General features: G+C 38.5%; 1 protein-coding gene across 6 annotated transcripts in view; it reads left to right on the top strand.

Annotated features, from left to right (window-relative positions):
* LOC131689849 (protein furry) overlaps nucleotides 1-20,750 on the top strand; it is a 411,320-nt gene that overhangs the window by 52,706 nt on the left and 337,864 nt on the right. For 4 of the 6 annotated variants that reach the window (XM_058975187.1, XM_058975184.1, XM_058975185.1 and 1 more), the window contains 4 exons: nucleotides 4,666-4,746; nucleotides 7,241-7,560; nucleotides 7,646-7,828; nucleotides 16,432-16,575. In XM_058975187.1, the coding sequence (XP_058831170.1) occupies nucleotides 4,666-4,746; nucleotides 7,241-7,560; nucleotides 7,646-7,828; nucleotides 16,432-16,575 (728 nt within the window). The remainder of the gene's footprint in view (nucleotides 1-4,665; nucleotides 4,747-7,240; nucleotides 7,561-7,645; nucleotides 7,829-16,431; nucleotides 16,576-20,750) is intronic. The other 2 variants (XM_058975189.1, XM_058975188.1) reach the window with 1 other exon arrangement.

Below are 20,750 nucleotides of genomic sequence, written 5' to 3'. Positions count from 1 at the left end.
AGCACAACAGCGACGATTTCCCACTGGTCAGCAGCGATTTACGGAAAAAAAGTTATTTTTACGCATACAAATAACTTGGTTCCAGGATATAGGTAGGTGTTAGCTCCATTGATTTTCCGATTACCCATTTCGTATACAGGGCCATTGGCGGATCCAGGGGGAGGGTCTTGGGGGTCTGAACCCCCCCTCCGCAATTTTTTAACTTCTTAAGAAATTTTAAAATAGTTTCTAGTTTTTGCATTTCTCATATAAAGAAAGGCTATGCAATCACTGTAAAAATCGGCCTTTTAACCGAGGCCCGGAGGGCCGAGTGTCATACACCATTCGATTCAGTTCGTCGAGATCGGCAAATGTCTGTGTGTGTATGTATGTGTGTGTGTATGTGTGTGTTTATGTGTGTGTGTCATTTAAACTCACACAATTTTCTCGGAGATGGCTGAACCGATTTACGCAAACTTAGTTTCATCTGAAAGGTATAACGCTCCCATAAGCTGCTATTGAATTTTTAGTTGATCCGACTTCCGGTTCCGGAGTTACGGGTTGAAGAGTGCGGTCACACAGCAAATTCCCATATAAACTGGTACCACCATGATGTTAAAATGATGTAAAACATATTAAAATTGATGTAACATTACTCTAGTTTGCGGGTCTGGATCACTAATGATCAATTAAAGCAGCTTTGACCACATTGGCCACCTATGACGGTTCTTGACGCCCCCGGGGAACCCGCCAAGTTCCTAAGCTAATATTACACCCATTCCCCAACGAATTCTCTACCGATTTTTACAAACTTGATTTCAAATGAAAGATACAGTAATACCATTGACTGCTGCTGAATTTCATTCGGTTCTGACTCTTGCTTCCGGAGTTACAGGGGTATTAGTAAGGATACACTGGAATTTCCCATATAAATCGGTACAATCGTAATACCTCAAAGGCTAAAAACTATTGAAATGGTCACCAAATTACTTCTAATCGCAGATCTAGATCACTGATCGCCAATCAAACATTCTTTGAATATATTCTCCACTATCGACGATTCCAGAAGTTCGGTATTCCGGGCATATTCCACAATTAAAGTCACATCGGTTCTTCGGTGATGACTGAACCGATTTTCTCAAACCAAGTCTCAAATGGAAGGCAAAATATGCAGTTGAGTATTGCGTCGCCGCTCCTTTTTCATATAGAAAGGTTATGCAATTGCTCCAAAAACCGACTTTCTAACCGAGGCCCGTAGGGCCGAGTCTCATATAACATTCGACTCAGTTCGCCGAGATCGCAAAATATCTGTGTGTATGTATGTGTGTATGTATGTATGTATGTATGTATGTATGTATGTATGTATGTATGTATGTATGTATGTATGTATGTATGTATGTATGTATGTATGTATGAGTGTGTATGTGCGGATTTGTTAACAAAATGTTCACATCGGTTTCTCGGAGATGACTGAACCGATTTTTACAAACTAAGATTCAATTGAAAGGTATAATATTCCCATAGGTTGCTATTGAATTTCATTTTCAACCGACATCTTGTTCCGAGCTACGAGTTGAAGAGTATGGTTACAAAACAAAATTTGTTGATTTGTCCACATCGGTTTCTCGGAATTTTCTGAACCGATTTGACAAACTTGATTTTAAATGAAAGGTCCATCAGCTGCTGTTGAATTTTGTGTGGATCCGAGTTCTGGTTCCTGAATTACAGGGTGATACGTACGATCACGCAGCAAATCCCGATTCTAATGAATTCTGCGATGAATGTAAAAAGGTGATTTTTTTTCCAAAATGTAAACACAACTGTTGAATTTGTAGATCTAGGTCACCAACAGTCATTCAAAGTCTCTTTGGCCACACTGGCCACCATCGACGGATCCGGAAGCATCCAAATTCAGAATAACGGTTATATTGATATCTCGAAAATGGCTAGATCAATTTGATCAACTTAGTATCATATGAAAGGTGTTGCGTCCCCGGAAACTGATATTAAATTCCATCTCCATCCGACTTCCGGGTCCGGAGTTACGGGTTGTGGAGTGCGATCACATAGAAAACTCCGATTCAAACCGATACCGCGACGAATGCAAAAAGGTGCTCTTATATATACTTACCAAGTGTAATAAGAATGAAAGACATTTCCATAATGTTATATTGTACGAACCAGCTATTAAATCATAGTTTGGAGAAATGAAAAAGGCACAATTGCACCTCTAGGTGGATTAAAATAGGTTTTTCGTACTAATTTCAAAATCATTCCAAACCGGATTCGACCACCTAAACTGATTTTAATTAAATGAGAGTATTTCATTTCACGTATTGTACAATGAACATTTCAAAATCGAAATTTTGGACCCCCTCTCAACCAGTCCCGCCGTAATGTAATGTTTGTATCAATTCGATTTTACCATTACAATAAGATTTTCGATTCCTTACATGAGGTAAGAAATAGACACGTATTTAGCGTTTAAAATTGAATATAATCTAATGGATATATAAATTTGTTTATAGAAAAATATACCAGTTTTTCTACAGCATATACATTAATTCGCCGCTCTTCTGCCACGCTGCTAACCGCACGCATTGGACATATTCGGGCTCGACGAATATTCTTCAGTAGTACGCTCCAAAAATGCATAAAAATCACAACAGAATAAAGGAAAACATGCGACCTTTGCATATTTTTGTTTCTCGGTGTGCACCGAGACACACAAACATATTGAGCTCGTTCATCCCTCACTCTCGCCGCACGCACTCCGCCGCTATTCCCATGCACCCCATAGAGTAAACCTCCAGTAATCACTCAATAAGTAAATAGGCCGAATACGCCCAACGGACAAATTACACAGCCGAAAAAACGAGAGACAGGCAGAAAAACATGCCATCGATGACCAAATAAAGCTATCCGTGTAGTGTGCATACGCACTTTTCAGTGTGTTCGCCTTTCTCACTTTCGCAATAACTTGGTTCTTCTTACACTCTCGTTCGTAGCAACAGCGTTCGCACAGAAGTGCTGATCTTCGAGCGCGGAGGTGTATTCGTTCGTCCCGCTTATTTTCTTTCCCGATGATGCTTCTGTCGTGAAGAAAAATCTTCGAGAAACACCTTATATATGTTTACTACCATTTAATTAAACTACGTTTATAGTTAAATGCACTTGCACTTCACCATTTAACAGATTCCTGGTATTTCGATTACTACTTGTAATCTTCTTCGGTGTTTGTCTTCGAGAAACGCTTTTTAGAGTTATCCCAGTTCAGGAATCTATTTCCTCCGGCGTATTCCATAATGTGACTGTCCAACGATCCTTTGGTATACTTTTCCAGCGAAAAAACGCGCAAGAAACGTCCCAGCAACGTGACAGCAATTTACGGAAGTTCTTAACTTCACACACGACGAACCGACCGAAATTAATTTCCACGGCATAAAAACGATCTGTACACTGAAGTGATTCTAGGTAGTCAACCAAAAACTAAAGTCATCTGATCAATTGTTTACTTTTATTACAAGTTATCAGGCATACCATTAACTTGATTTCGTTCATGATATCCCGGATATCAAACAGATGAGAGGACATTGAATCGTATGGATTATCAAGAGATATGCCACTTAATATCGTCGAATATCAAGGTAATCTGCACATTACTTGATATCTGTGTGATAACTACTGTGAACAGAAGGAAAAGAAATCCAATTAAATACGCCGAAGCGCAAACGTGGTAGATCAACAGATAAGCAACTACGTGAGCCGGAATGCACAACTTCCATTACTCACCCTGGCGACGACGAGGACACCGAACAAGTCATTCACAAGTGCAAAACCAGACGGAGCTGCTCAAAACATACGTTTTTCCAACATTTCTTTCCGCGGTTTCATGATTTTTGACATCATTTGCCACCTCCTCATTGTCTTACCTGAATGACGTCAATGGATTCATTTAATTTTCATTTACTATTTGTGTTATTAATTTTTAAATAATCTGTAGTACTCATACTCTTCAAATCAAAGTTGAACCGCTTATTTTCTAGGTGTGTACATAGTTTTATTTAACCTTGAATATAGTGACATATCATACCCTCTGATTTAAAAAAATCATCGAAAAATGTACCTTTGTCTTATTGAATTTAGTTTAAAAAAACTTTAGCCAGGCGTAAAATTATTATATGTAGTCAAAATGTTGCCAGACATTTGCAACGAGTCCTTTTTGTCATAATCAGTGCGAAAACGCCATCATACGAGCTCTCCAAAAATTACCTACTTGACCCAACCCTACTCTAATATTTGTGTTAAGCGCCCGTTTTAGTCACTTTTTGAATAGATCGTAAACCTTACAGCGAATTGTAAATAAATACATAATTATATGGCATGCTTATGCCATTTTTACTTGACCCCGAACCTGAATCAGATTGCATCCCCAACCACTGTCAGTTCTTACATTTTGACAGCAGTTGGGGTTAGAAACAAACTGAGCTTCGCTTCAAGCAAAACGACATTAAAAATGTAATTTAACGCATAACATAACAGCGAAAATAGAATCTCCAATCTGATTAAATAACATTGGCAACCGCAATTCAATTACGCTCTAATCCCCACTGTTTGCAGTAGATATATTCTGTCTCATTCATTAATTATTTTCCTTTTTTTGCATGTTCATCTCGAATACAACAGGTGAAAGTTTTGATGAAAGCACTGGGCATCGCAGAAACCGAGCCACCGTTGATTGATGTAATTGATAAATGCTGTCCACAGGTAAGCTTTGTTTCTACACACTCTAATTTCCACACGCTTATACATTCGCTGTCGCAGGCTTTATTTTTACAATCAATTGTGCGCCTGCCTTTTATAATCTACTGCTCTTTTGTTTCTCATTGCTAGTTATCAGATTGCGAATTTGTTGGATTATACTGAGTAGGAGGTATAGATTACATATCCACTGTATGCAAAAATGCTCCGGCAAATCGAAAGAAATGATGCTGGGTTGATAATGTTCGAACCTTGAATTCTCAGTGATCAGCGAGAGTACAGGTCTTGAAATTGTCATGTACATTATGAACTGGCTGCGAAGTCTGCCCAGAGCGAAGGTTAAGTTCCACAATGAAATGTAGTACCGAGACTTTGTTTTGCATTTGAATGGAAAAAGTTTTTTTCAAATGACTTGATGAAAAAGTTACTCGGTAATTGTTTACTTTAGCTACTTTTCCCCCTGTAAGTGGAAAACATGTTTTTCTTTCGTGAATATGCTAGTTTAGTGTTGTAGATTCATAAAAATGAGGCGGAAAGCGAAAATTTTTAATAATTCATTAATTAGCTTTAAAGTAAGTTGTACCTAATAACTTTGTTCATAGGGTTATTGTGCTCCCGGAAGTAAGGTTTTTGGCGAAGCTAGTTTAATGCGGCTATGCCGCATAGCCGTAGTCCTCGTACTCGTCATCGAAAACGTAAGCGAACCTGTGATCCACTCGTTTGCCCGGTATACTCAAACAGAGGGGCTATCCCTAGTTTAAGTCCGACTGAGCGGTAGCGAAGTCGGACAGCATGAGAAAAAAATCGATGTGGCGTAGCCACATTAGGCATTAACAATGTTTTATTTAGTAACAATAGGATTGTATTCATCGGCAAAAATTAAATTATTGTCACTGCCTAATGTGGCTACGCCACATCGTTTCAATTGGGTGCTGTCCGACTTCGCTGCCGCTCAGTCGGACTTAAACTAGGGATAGCCCCTATGTTTGAGTATACCGGGCAAACGAGTGGGTCACAGGTTCGCTTGCGTTTCTGATGACAAGTACAAGGAAGGCTCGTCCAGCGGATCCTCAGCGGCTTTGCGCCGCTTCGGATCCTTGGACTCGGCTATGCGGCGTAGCCGCATTAAACTAGCTTCGCCAAAAACCTTACTTTCGGGAGCACAATAACCCTATGTGCAAGGTTAGTAGGTAGAACTTACTTTTAGTCTCATTAATAAATTATTAAAAATTTTCGCTTTCCGCCTCTTTTTTATGAATCTGCAACACTAAACTAGCATATTCACGAAATAAAAACATGTTTTCCACTTACAGGGGGAAAAGTAGCTAAAGTAAACAATTACCAGTTACTCATCAAGTCATTTGGGAAAAATGCTTTTTCCATCCATTTTAAAATCCTGTTCATTCACCGCAAAAGGGATAACGAATACCGCGCTATGTGCAGCCCTTGTTTAATGATTTTTCAAATTAAACGCATTCGATTTGTTAATTCGCTGGACTTAACGCATATTAGTGGTAAATTGGATTAATTTAATAGTAAGGGGAAAGCTTGCTTATATCATTAAAGATATTTGTTATTTGCATTGGAACATGTTCATTATTTTGTTTTGCATTTGAAACATTTATTCTTTTTCAAATTTGTAAATTCCAGTATTTTATAATTCTATCTTCAAGTTTGTACATAGAGCCTACCATAACAAGCTTATGAAACAACCTTTTCAAAATGCTTTTGTAGATGAATCAATTTTTTTTAGTGTTTTCGTTTTTGCTGTTGCACTGATTTATTATGTGGAACGAAACACGAGACACGAACGAGCCTGTAGCGTAACAGTCCATGCTGAGATGTTCTTAACTCGTAGCTAGTAAAGCATATACAAATGTACAGATAAAGAAAATTTTACTATGGGAGTATATGTAATTTTGGATAGACTATCAAAAGTATGTAGTTTTGTTGAAATTAATTTAAAAATGTACGTCTTTAAGGAACAGGTCGAGTTTTGGTCCATATACATGGGAGAATTATACGAAGGGTAGTAATATTAGCAAAGTGAGAGAGAGTGAATTATTACATTAAACTGTGAAATCACAATCTACAATTTTTAATGTAAATATAAAATAGCTATTCGAAGATTGTTTTATCAAGTCTAACAAACATACGACTTGGAAACTATTCTTCGCCCGTTGTAACGGTAATTTTAAATATATTTTTAGTTCTGACTGTGGACGCATATGCGATGTTGGTGCACTGGCATATGCGCCCCTCTTGCAAATAACTGTTTGGGACCGTGTGTAAAAGGTATTATTGCTTTGAGGAAATGACTGGATCGATGTTTTTGGGTGGAATTTTCTCATTGCGTTATGTCTGTTTGCCTGTGCTTTTAAACCAACGCTGCAGTGTTACAGTAAAAACAAAAACACTATTAGATTTTCAAATAGCTAGCCTTTCAAAACAATCTTTGTAAATATTTTGTATTTGTTTGCTTTTTCATCACTTTCAACAGGTCCTGGAAAAATGCCTGCATATGTTGCCCCAAGCGGACCGGACCGCAATGCTGAATGCGAACCTCATAGATCTGCAGTGGATAGTAGACCGCAACAGTGGTGTGTGGACGGTGGGTAACATTGAGGACTCGGCAAAGGCGTCGACGCTGACCCTTTGCCATTCGCAATCGTCCGGCCAGGCATATGATCCATGGAGTATATGTTTGTTTGGTTTCATGGAACGTCAACACGTCCTACAGTACTGCCCGTCGGCCGTGGCCCAGGCGTGGCCCATTTGTTATCAGCGGGTGACTAGTTTGTTCAATGTGATTGATCCCACGTAAGTTGATTGGTATTTTAAACGAGTGGGACGATTTGTTTGCCTTACATGACTTGTTTTCGTTTTTGATTTCGCTTTCCCTCAGCCCGGTCAGCGATAATCGTGCATCGTTGTTGCGAAGCTCGGCGCCGCCCAAGAAACCCCCTTCGGAGGCCCAGCGGGACTTGCTGGCGCACCTGTGGAAAAACCAAGTGGCGCTGGCGATGCGGCTTGTACCGCAAATGCCAAGTGTGGCCGTTCGGTGTGCCTCACCGGATCTAAGTCTGAGGTAGGTTTTTTTTTATCGTGCGCTTCCGTGTGAAGTAGTTTAATTGGTTTATCAGTTCACATCGTGTATTTTATGTTATTCTAATTGTACCCACATGTGTCATGTTTGTGTTTAGCTGTATAGTGATAAAAAAGCGCCGTTCTGGCTGCATGGGGTGCAATTTGTCTCTTTGCTATGTATCTAATATTTTCTTGATAATCATTTCATTTTTCACATAAAACATACAATCGTTTCAGTCACTATGCGTTAAATCTATGAATATTATTTATTAGAAATCTTGTACAGTTTCTTAAAAGACGAAAGAATGCTAATTTTGTTTAGCATGAGTATAGTTGTTTAGGATAGTTTGAATTGTATTATAAGCAATTAGAAGTATGAATAGAACCAAAAAACGTCAACTTTTAACAAGGTCATTTATACGATAAACGATTCGATTTAATGTATATTTACTATACCACAGAGCAGGGTTGCCACATTGAAATCTGAGTTTTAGTAAAAAAAATCTTTCTGCCATCTGTGATGCCTACAACAGAAAAGAATCCGTGAATATCTGAAATTTTCATAGAAATGTCAAGAATCTATAAAATCTGTGGAAATGAATCTGCGATCAAAATATGTTAAATAAATCTGTTACATTACAGAAAAATCTGTGAATGTGGCAACCCTGCCGCAGAGGCGGTCGGTTCCAATATACGTTTTGGAAGTTGTATCAAAATACTTTCGATCTTTATATTTCCTGAGCACGACATTAAAGTTAAGGGTTTCAGCGTAAAAAAAAACACGTTGCATACACACTCTGTGGATAGAATGTCTAACCCCTACGTTGATCTTTCGAGATTTAATTTTTCAATAAAGGGGTTTTTTCTCTCATTTGATATAAAATAGTTATTTTTCACGAAAAATGAGTTGAAATCGCTTTTCTATTCGGACGTCAACAACAAGATAGCTAATGTACGAAATATAAACCAGGGATGCCATTATGCCAGATTTATTTGGCACAGTCAGAGTTTTTTGCAGCTTCCAGACAAAAAGACAAACCTCTCATTCTGCCAGATTTTTACATTATACAACTGATTCACACATTTTGGAAATTTGGGCATATTTTCCCAAATTTAACAAAAATTGATTGGTAGGTTTCGATTATTTGAGGTCGCTGTTAAGTGACAGACTTTGCCAGACATTTTTCGTTGATCTGCCAGATATTCTTTGAGAAATAGTGGTAACCCTGATACTTCTTCCCGTCCTGTACGGGAAACAAGATCTACGGTTTGGATCTACATGTCCAAACCGAGGGTTCAGGTCCAGTTACTAGTCTGGATCTAAACTCAGGTGTGGGTCTTGTTTCGGTATGAACTTGGTAAGGGGAAATGGGTTGGGTGAAGTCCGGATTCTGAAACTGGTGCTGATCCAGATTAAAATAGTTCTGACCCATGGATTGGTCTGGTACTCAAAGCGAACGATCGGTACAAAGCATTGCACCGATTTTTTAAACTTGTATAATCCAAGTACCCAGACAAAAATCTGAAATTCGGACTGGTTCCTGCCTGATTTCCGATAGAAACTATCCTGAAACCAGCCAGAATCTCGGCTGGTTTGGCGCGGCACCAACACAATTACAGGAATCGACCGAAGTAAGCCACATACGAAAATAGCCGAGGTTGACGCATGTATTGCTACCGAAGTTTGCCATTCCATCGTTTAGTATCTTTGCGGTAATATGGGTTTAATATAACGATGTGCAACTGCATGGTCTATTACCAAAAAAATAATTGAATCATACCCAAAAAGTAATAGAAACTTACCCATCGGATTTTGTGTGTACACATCAAACTAATTTTACCCAAAATTTAAATACAAAATACCTAATGGAAAGAAAGTTACAGAAATTTGATTAGTGATTCAATTTCATTCCGCAAATTCCTTAAGGCTGGGGGCTCCGCGTAACTATTTTGAGCTTGGTGCTGCGCGAAAGAATTGATGGATTATCGCATATAAGTCTCTTAATTTTTCCGCGTAATTTAAATTGGCGATTTTTCCGCATCATGCAGCTTTATTTTTCCATTTTCCTGTTACAGTTGAGACTGTGTTTCTACCATTGGTTGAATATTGCAGTGGAAACTTCTGCGATGTGTGGAGATTGGAACGGGAGAAAGGGGGACCACGTTAGTTCTGATGAAGATTTTTCTCCGAATCGATCCTCTGATTGCCAAGCCAGCCAGAACCCAACAATGTTTCAGCAGGAAATAATATCAGTTTGTAGAAATATATATCCCGGATTCTGAAGATTATTTCTTTAATGGTTAAATATCAGTTTTTGTCGAAGAAGGACTTTATTTTAAAATATTGTGAATCGGAAAATATTTACATGAGAAATGAATGCGACATGATACGTCATGGTTATACGCTTCCAGGATTTAATCATCTCAATTTACCGAATGAACAGCAGAAAATAGTCCGAGGCTTCCGTATACGTTTGGTCCTATTATTTTGAATCACAGTTGTGGATCAATATTGTTTGTAGGGGAAAGTGTTCGGTTGCCGACACTGGTCGGTTGCCGGCACTGGTCGGTTACCGGCACCCCTTTGTAGCTTTTGACAGAAACCAGACATGGACATTATGATAAATATTATTTGTGTGATATATTAGCACGATCTTTTTGTTCCGATTGCTGAAGCAAACAGACTCGAATGTTCTATTCTACAACTAATATATTTGTTGAACAAGTGAAACTCTACTTAAATTTTTTTTTGTGATTTGTTTAGTGTTACAGAAAGAAGTAAATCGATTGAAAAAGTATGCGCATTGAATATTTTCGATGTGAATTTATTCTATTTTGTGATTCAACATTGAATGTCACCGAAATGTTCGCCACCATTTTATTTTATCAGTTTTCAAAAAGGTTACTAAAATCAGTTGTCGGCACCCAAACATGGTCGGTTGTCGGTATCCTATTTTTGTGGCAAATGCTCTCAATAACCTAATCACTATGGGTCTTTTGGAACGGGCTTTACGAATAGATACCAAAGATCGATCTTTGGAACCATTCTGAAAACCAGGAAGGCGACTTCCGGTTTAGCGTTTTACATGATTACATAGTCGTGTTTTCACCACTAGGTAGCACTGTACGTACATACCAGATTGTCACGACCATATAATTCGGTGAGGGGGGGGAGGGCGTGGTTACCCTCTCCTTTGGGTGACTTCTATCTGATCTGTCTGAAGCTTTGGGAAAAAGTGGACTGCCTGAAACTAACTCAATGGCAGTGAATGCGATCCGTCAGTGCATTACACAGATAAAAAATTCATGTAAATTTATGCTAACTATACTGCACATAAAGGGAACGCGACCAATAGTGTAAAATTATGCGAGTGATTAATTTTACATTGGCAACAAATCATACTATAAATAACATACGTATGTATTGGTGACGATAAAAAATAAAAAAAAATCAGTTAAATAATACCAAGACTTGAACGGACAATCATTGACTCACCAGAGACACCCCCTTATGGACTAGGCTAAAGCGACACATAACAACGTGTCTGCAAAGTGGCGTACATAAGCTTCGCTTGAGCGAGGACGATCCGAGCGCATTGAGTTGCGGCTCGTGCATGTATGTGTATGACGCAGTTAGTTTTTCTCTCTGCTCAACACCGTTTCGTATAAAATCGTGTAAAAATAAGATATTTTACCTGAAAATTGAATGAATAGCACGCAGGTCTCGAGCAGAATAATGTAAATTTTCATAGGAACATACAGATTTGCATGATTTTCAGGTGTCATTTCATGTGCGTGATATATAGCGTAAATTTATTCGTGAAACATAATTACAGGAATAGTTTTTCTGCGATATAATGACATACGCTTTTTTGCTGTGTAGCAGTGCGTAATATTCGCACTAGTTTTTCACATACACAGATTGTGGTTCTGATGAAGAATGATGTTCATAATGCCTTTGACAGATGTTGAAATGAATAAATTTCCTTTTCCTTTTGAATCTTGATGATCATCATTCATATTTTTACATTTTAGTAAATTTTCTTAGAGTGCCGACAACCGACCACATTTTTAAAAATGGTAAAAAATTATCATTTACTAAATTGTTAATAACTTTTTTCAAGTTGACAAAATAAATTAAATTCTTTCATAATTTATTAGCTAAGACCTCTAGCTTTCCATTGGTATACTTATTCCCATATATTGTTCAATTGGAGTAATGTTGTGAGCCAAAAACAAAAGTGTGCCGACAACCGAACACATTCCCCTACATTAAAATTCCAAAGTTTCATGGTTCAGCCTACTATTAAATATCGGTTAAAGAGTACATAGGAAAAAATAATGTTCCTCTGTTCAGTTAAGAACGATCGGCTTTCCAATGTGAGAAAGTTGATATATTGTATGAATCGAAAGGATATTGAAAGGTAATTAACACAATTCATAGTACTATTTACACTTATCCGATCCGTTTCGGTGCGGTTCAGTACCGTGCACGGACACCAAATTCTTTTACACATTTAATTACAAAAATTTACACTTCTCTGGCATTAGGCAATCCATTAGACGTTTGTTTGACAATTCAGCGGTGGGTTCTGTCAACAAGTATACTCCTGCGAACAGAAAAACTCGTCCGACAAACAACTTTGTTAGTCCGATTGATGTTGGATCGAATCAACGATATTTTCGGACGTCGCACCCCTCGGAGTAACGTCAGAATAAGTAAAGAAGAAATAATCAGCTGATCAGAAACGTCTCATGGATTGCCTAATGGCACCGTGTCGGACAAGTATGAATGGTCGCATTTCATGTGTATGAAAAATATATCCGTCCACAGCACTTAACCGTCATTGAATCGGATCGGATAGGTGTAAATTTGACTTTATTCTGCATTACGAGGAATTCATTTTTCGAATGGGTGTGGTTCGATCGAATTGGACTGCCGTTTGGTTTTGCTCTCGTTATTAAAAATACAAATCACATTCGTTTGAAAAAGTGATTCGTCGGAATGCAGAATAAGGCTGCACATAAAATAACAATACGATTTATTAATATTGTGAGAGACAGTGCGCGCGATTTGCCATTGAGAGCGGAAATTGTTTCTTCTCCAACTGCATCGTGGGGGATCGTTCTCGTTCGCGTCCATTTGTTAATTGCTTACTGTTTGGATACTCACGATCAGATGTTATTCTCGCCCTTGGCGGTTACTAGTGTGAATCCTCCGTATTTAATAGTAGTTTCCTCACCGATGGTATTGACTGTTGAGTTTGGGATACTTGAAGCAGCTTGTCATTATTTCCTGAACAGTAGCCACACATTTGGCAATTGTTTGTGGTTCAAGTGATGGTATTGGAAACTGTGTGTTGGAATTATTTCCGTAGTTGAGCTATCCTAAGCGGTTTCTGGGCAGGGTTATCCGTAATGTGTCGCATGCGTTCGTATTAATTTGTCATTGATGTGCACGAAGATTTCTCTATGTAAGGTAGGAGGGAATTAATAGGTCCACTCGCATTCTCATCACAAACACTCGTTGGAATACTTGGACAGTAGTTCCTTCATGTGTTATGACGTGAATGTTTTGACAGCCACTTGGAAGCAAGTGGTGCTAAATCATGTAGTTTAAGGTCGATGTATTCATCGTTTATCTATATGGAGACCTTGATTTTAGCGTTGTTATACACAAGCACGAGTTTTAAGTAGTTATTTTTCACTTTGATATCTTAGCTCGCTCTTATGCGAAAAGACCGGATTTCAATGGCCAGACAGGCTGAAGCGGCATGTTTTGTCGCTGAGATTTAGTCATATTCATAGATCACCACGATAAGAATAAAAGTAACGGTTTCTGTCTCCTTTTCCGACGATGCATACAAGATACAAGTAACCGTTTGGCGTACGTTTTGCTTTGGCTATGAAAGTGGCAGAAAGCACAATGCGTATCGTGACGTGAGTTTAGTGGTTCGAATTAGTTAGTAGAGATTTCTCCGTTACTTAGCTTCTTAATGTACCTGCCTGGCAAACACTTATTGACAGGGCGGCCTAGGTGCTTCTACCAGCATTGTCGGATTTTTGGATACACAACGAACTAACAAAGATTCGCTAACTTTTCTTTTCCAAAATCCCCACGCTATGCTGCTACCTTTGTGGGCGGAAATGCGGATGGCTCCTCCGATCGGCAGGGACTGCACCGGCCCCTTTCTTTGAATAAATTCCGTGGGTTGTTCCGGCAGCCTTGATTCGTGGCTAAGGAAGTGAGCTTGGTTCGTTTGTTGGTGCCTTCCTAGCGACGTTGGCGACGAATTACCGAATCCCGGAAGACACCGCAGTATTCTTCTTAGGGGGAGCCGTTGTTCACCCTGCTTGGTTGTGGCTTATTCTTCCCAAGCGAGGACAGATTGGTGCGTCTGGATCCTTCACGGTTAGCTCGGGAAGCGAAATCTCTTTAGTTATTGGCTTCCCACAAACGACAATCCATCACCACACAAAAGCAGCCACTAAATCACGGTCGACAATATTGCGCTTATCTTCCGCTCAGGCGCATTTGTGATGGTTCTGCTTCTCATAAAACGTTACGACAAATGTGACTTGTTTCTCTTGTGGTCTCACACTCTCTGGCGACTATCCTCGATGGTTACCTTCCGCAAGATATAAATAAATCATCCCGTCTACTCTTATTGTCTCCGCCGTCGCTTGCTTAGTAGCGAATCGAGCTGTAGGAAGAAATATTTGACCTCACTAAATCCTATCATTAATTCACAAACAACCCGAATAAAAATACACCATTTTAACCTACAAAATCGTTCAAAAAGAAAAATGCCTACAAAATTAACGAAAATTGTGAACGATCAAGGAACAGTGTTACGTAAACAAATACACTCTATGGAGTGTATACACAAAAATAGGTAATTGATTTGAGTTTACAACTAAAATAATTGTTAGGATGAGTATCTTGTTTATAATGTATTTCATGCTGAAAAATTTGGTCAAATAGCCTTAAAGGTGCTGATGATCTGAAATAAATAAATGAATAAATAAATAAATAAATAAATAAATAAATAAATAAATAAATAAATAAATAAATAAATAAATAAATAAATAAATAAATAAATAAATAAATAAATAAATAAATAAATAAATAAATAAATAAATAAATAAATAAATAAATAAATAAATAAATAAATAAATAAATAAATAAATAAATAAATAAATAAATAAATAAATAAATAAATAAATAAATAAATAAATAAATAAATGAATAAATAAACAAATAAATAAATAAATAAATAAACAAAAATAAATATATATATTCACCCAGATCGGTTAATCCTGAATATGATTTTTGTGTAGTAAATATAATGTGCGAAATTATTTACACAGTTTTTTGATCCATAACTGTACATAAAATGATCCGTATGTAGTCTACAGATTAATTCGTAATTGTGTAATTTAATCATTTTCTCTTGTCACTATGTTTGGGTATTGGCTTTCGCAGTCTTGTAGAAATATCAAATGACTTATTTTTTAATTGTCCGGCGCTTTGGCCGTTTTTTGTGGCCTTTTTCAAGGACAACTTTAATTAATCTGTATTTAGATATTTGGTTTTAGATTTACAATGTTTAATGTGATTTCACTTATCTGTCTTGTCTTGTCATTCAAATACTGAAAAATGACTGATGTTTCTGTAAAAAAAATTTGCGAGGTATCCAAAGGTTATGAAATTCACTAATATCGATATTCACTATGGGTTTTGTTCTGCCCATTCCAACGCTGTTACAGGCTTGAAAATACTGAAGGATTTCGAAAAGGCCATGTATGCCGTTTTTTGTCATCGATTCTGAGCCAAGTTCTATTCCTAAACAGTAACCAGTTCATACATTTTGACAGCAGTTAGAGTTAGGTTTTCACTACAGATGATGCCCAATCAACGTTATTGACCAAATCCACGATAAAAATCAATTTTCAACCATTTCATTCTAAGTTGATTGATTTTTCGTTCCATATTCGTTTGATATTTGGTAGGATCATTTAAACTAACAGATTTGTCGCTTTCTGAGAGAGGAAAACTAATTGGGAATTTTAAAAATGTTATTACCGTGCAAATATTGTTTTAATTCACTATAGATCTGATACATGGTGAGGTTATACACACAAACAATTAATAATATGATCTACATATAATAAATCCATTCAAAATTTTCGAATCTGATTTATAGCACATACCTCTACTCCATTCATCATCTACTACTGTACATTAACATTATCATCGCTTGTTAAGTTAGTTCACGGTCGCTGGTTTGATTAAAAGCATCATTCGGAAAAAAATCCTGGTTTTGGTTTTTGTTCTACGTTTGCCTGCGATCACTTTATTTTAGACGTTTACAATTTTCAGAATTAACTTTTATTCTCTTTTCTTTCTTTGTTTATGACCGCGCCTAACCGACATGAATTTGGGGGTCGATCGATCGTGAACCTTAACAACAAACAATACAAAATCTTGTACAACAATATCTACCACTCTGCCATTACTTCTACTACTATTACTACTACTACCACTATTACTACTATTATGTACTACTGCCACAACCACCATCACCACCAACCGATCTTTAGTCTGCATGACCAGTCGGATTCCCGCTCGTTGTCCGACTCACTGGACAACATTCCGTCATCCGTGTTTGGACCAGAAGGAATCGTAACTCGGTTCACTCTACCTCTATCCTATGGGCGCAAAGATGCCAGACATAAACGACAAGGGTAATGTTTCGGAAGTAGTTGATTCTTACCATTAAGTGCACTTTATGTTATATTTTGTCATCTCTTATTATTTCACTCATTTCGTTTCGTTTTTGTTTGATTCCGCGCGTACAAAGCTAGAAGTGCGCAAAAGGTGAATTCTCATCAGGAAATTCTCTTCCCTGTGCAAAAGTTGAAATCAGTTGGTGAAATACCAACTTACCATCTATCCATGCAAATTCAACACACTAACGCTACATCACCAGCTCTTTCATGTTACTTCAATGAGTACGACAGCTAGTTTCATACTTTTTACATCACGATACTGCCAATTAGCGATTGAATCATGGTTATTAGAGCCTGTTTGATCATGTACTTAGATAACTAATAGCTAGCTATTCATTAAGGGGTTATATATGTTGAGATGAGGGAAAAGTTGGTATTTTTTGTAAAGGTATGTAGCCATATTTTTATAAAATACTTTTTATACGTCTAGCGTAGTACAATATCCAATTTGCAAAATCCCCTTGAGAATATAAAAAATATTAATAATTGTCGAAGTTAGAACAATTTCCGCAAAATGCGTTTTTTAAAGAGGTTTGCCGTGACTACGATTTCAGTCCTACAGCCCAACTGAAAGCATAAAACTAAAAAGAATTCGTTAGTATATGTACCTGTGGTGTCCTTGAACGATTGATTAAAAAACATTTATCTTCTTTTTGGAAACGGAAACGATTTTTCCAAAAAAAACATAAAAAATTATTAAAAAAATTTATAACATTAATGTGAAAATTTTGTTGAAAAAATGGACTCGTTCAAGGACACGGCGGTTAAATGTCGAATAAGATGAAAAAAAAGTTTGAAAATCGATTGAAAGCTTTTTCGGCAATCGTAGCCACCACAAAGACGTTTTTGGGAAACATGATTTCGAAATCATCGCGTTTAAAGTTTCAAGTATAAGCCCCGCCTCAGTAAAGGAGCAAAATGAAAAACGCTATAACTTTGCATCTACTGCTCCGATCTCTATAAAAATTTGAGACAACATTCTTAAGAACCTGAACTTTACGATAGAAAAATAATTTTTTTTTTGATTTTTTGGCCGACCTCAACATATGTAATCCCTTAATAGATCATTACAACATTATATCTGATGTGTGTAGCGTGTTGCATAGTATTTTGGCATGCTGAAAGTTGCTTGGGGCGAATGTTTCCGTGACATGCATAATGTTGAGGTACAATGTTTTGGAATTTTAGACATTCACTTGCCGTATTTATATTATTTGAAGCTTAAGAACCTCAACATGAGTTGCAGTGTCGATGATTCGTATATTTTGATGGTACCCTTATTATGTTTAGTAAACGCTGGTATGAAGGTAAGGTGCGTGTAACATAAGTTAGTCACACAAATCGCAACCCCATATTTTTCACATCTTCCATCTTTAAAAAATCTACATACTACACAAGTATCTGTGGAGTAGTTTGTGATTTACAGCTGTTGAACCGGCATTTTCTCAATTTTTCATAAATCTATGGACCCCAGTGAATTCTGTGTCCTCTCTTCATTTAACATTATTAGGGAACCTTAATGAGTATTACGGCCATTTTGTTCCATCGAATACCAACAGTCAAAAGATGGATATTAAAATTCAAATTTAATCGTACGTTCACAAATAATGACCCGGCTCACTTTATCACAAGCGGTTGATAGATCGGTGTAAAAACATCCGTTTGAGCATAGCGTTCCATACTATCTGTTATGTATGATGTAAGGCACAGTGAGCTAGTCGTTGTGGAACGTCCTGATGTGCAGTCATATTGATCTTTACCTAGGTACTGCTTGCGGTATCCCTGAAGAGGTTCTATGCAAAAATTTCACCGAAAAAAGTTCACGCATATCCTGCGATGTGGTAGCTGTATTGCCATTGAAAGCCACAGATTCCTTGCGGTGTTTATTAACATATGTCCGGAAACGTTTCACTAAAAATCCTATGATTTGTATAGGAGTTATCTACATCTCTCCCGAACTTGCTGATCTTTACGTCATGGAGCTACATGACTGCCCTTATGTTCAGCAATTTTAACCAACCTGGACTTGTCTGGAAGAAAGCTCCCGCGGGTCACGTTTACCCCGATCCAGCTGATTCAAAATTCTCAAGATCATGCTCCACCTGTTATGTCGTTGCTGAATATGAGCACATGAGCACTGTAACGGAGCATTTGACTTTAATGAAATGAAATACACTGAAGTCTTTTTATGCGGTTTTTTATGCAACTTTTATACGGATTTTCAAAGTTATGCGGTTTTTTACGGACTACTCGGAATGGTCCCCGACGGTGGATCTTTCCTACTCCGACGAAGAATTCCCCGGCAGTGGAAGATCTACCGAAACCGATGCTACCTGGGCAGATGCCGAGGTCGGTCCTGCGACTCTGGGTGAAGGGTGACTTCCAGTTGACAGGCGCCCCGACGACTATTTGCCTTTGCCTTTTCCCGATCTACTCGAACTAGTCCCCGGCGGTGGGCCTAGTCTGCTCCGACGGAGAAAGTTCCCGACGTTGAAATTTCTCTCGAAATCGTTATCTCGATGCTGGTCGGTTAGGTGCCGAGGTCAGTCCTGCGATTCCGGGGAGTCACGGTTTCGACAGCGTAAGTCATTAAGTGGCTTTACGCTTGTCCAGACATGCCGCAGACTCAGGTGATTCGCATTTAATGCAAAAAGATCATGACTCCTGCGTTGCAGAAGACAAAGAGTTAAGTAACCGGGAAACTCTAAGCTTGCTTATATGAACCTAGTCCACGCTTTTCTAAACTTCCTTACTTCAAATCATTGCTCTACCTTGAGTACTATGGCTCTTAATATTGAAAAATATTTCACACGTTATATGTTTGCGGATTTTCAAAATTATGCGGTTTTGTATGCGGACTTTCAAAGATATGCGTTTTTTATGCGGATTTTCAAAGTTAAGCGGTTTTTTAATGCGGATGTTCAAAGTTATGCGGTTTTTTATGCGGGGCATATCCCCCGCATAAAAAAACTTCAGTGTAATTTCTCTACCGTGTCTGCGAAGCTTATGAACCTTTAGTTGGCTCCCCGCTGTTTGCAGTCGTAGATTATCCGCAATAGATGCAATTTATGGAAGTGCCTGAAGATAGAGAATTCATTTTTCCAAAGGTTAAATTTGTACTTAGAAATCCTCTTCGAAGCATTCATTGGTCGAAGGTACTCAACGATACAATCGGCATTAATGATTCAATAGATACATGCCGCCTCTGTGGTTCAATAGCAGTTTACGGGAACTGAAATGATTGTGCGCCGCGGCTTTAGGGAACTTCAGTAACCACCGAAATCCTACCGCTAAGCGTCAGTTTTCGCATGCAGGTACAAGAACTATCATCGTTTCCTTTACTCGAAAGATGTGATGTAAATCCTTACTTACCTTATCGTTCAGGCTAGAGCCTTGTTGTCACTTGCTGTATGCAGAAGCCGTCTCCACCCCACTCGGTCCATTGCTGCTTGTCGCCAGCCTCGCAGTCTTCGAAGGGTCCGCAGGTCGTCCTCTATCTGGTCGATCCACCGTGCTCGCTGTGCGCCCCGTCTTCTTGTTCCTGTGGACATTCTTACGACGTGTCCAGCCCATCGCAAACGTCCTATTTTTGCGGTGTGCGCGATGGATGGTTCTTCCAGCAGCTGATGCAACTGATGGTTCATTCGCCTGCGCCACGTTCCGTCTTCCATCTGCACGCCACCATAGATGGTACGCAACACCTTTCGTTCGAAAACTCCATGGGCGCGTTGGTACTCCACGAGCATAGTCCAGGTCTCGTGGTCGTAGAGGACCACTGGTCGAATCAGCGTCTTGTAGATAATCAACTTTGTGCGGCGGCTTACTTTGTTCGACCGGAGCGTCCTCCGGAGTTCAAAGTAGGCACGATTTCCCGCCAAGATTCGTCTCTGAATTTCTCTGCTGGTATCATTGTCAGCGGTTACCTTTGAGCTGAAATACATGAATTCGTCGACCATCTCGATTTCGTCACCGTCAATCCGAACTCGGGATGGGAGATCCACATTTTCGTCTCTAGAACCTCTTCCTCTCATGTACTTTGTCTTCGAAACGTGGATGGCAAGTCCAATCCTGCTGGTTTTAGCCTTCAGTCTGATGTACGTCTCCGACATCGCCTCAAAGTTTCGTGGCAT

This window comes from Topomyia yanbarensis, chromosome 3 (assembly GCF_030247195.1).
Source record: "Topomyia yanbarensis strain Yona2022 chromosome 3, ASM3024719v1, whole genome shotgun sequence".
NCBI classification, from domain to species: Eukaryota; Metazoa; Arthropoda; class Insecta; order Diptera; family Culicidae; genus Topomyia; species Topomyia yanbarensis.
This window is presented reverse-complemented; position numbering and strand designations above follow the sequence as displayed.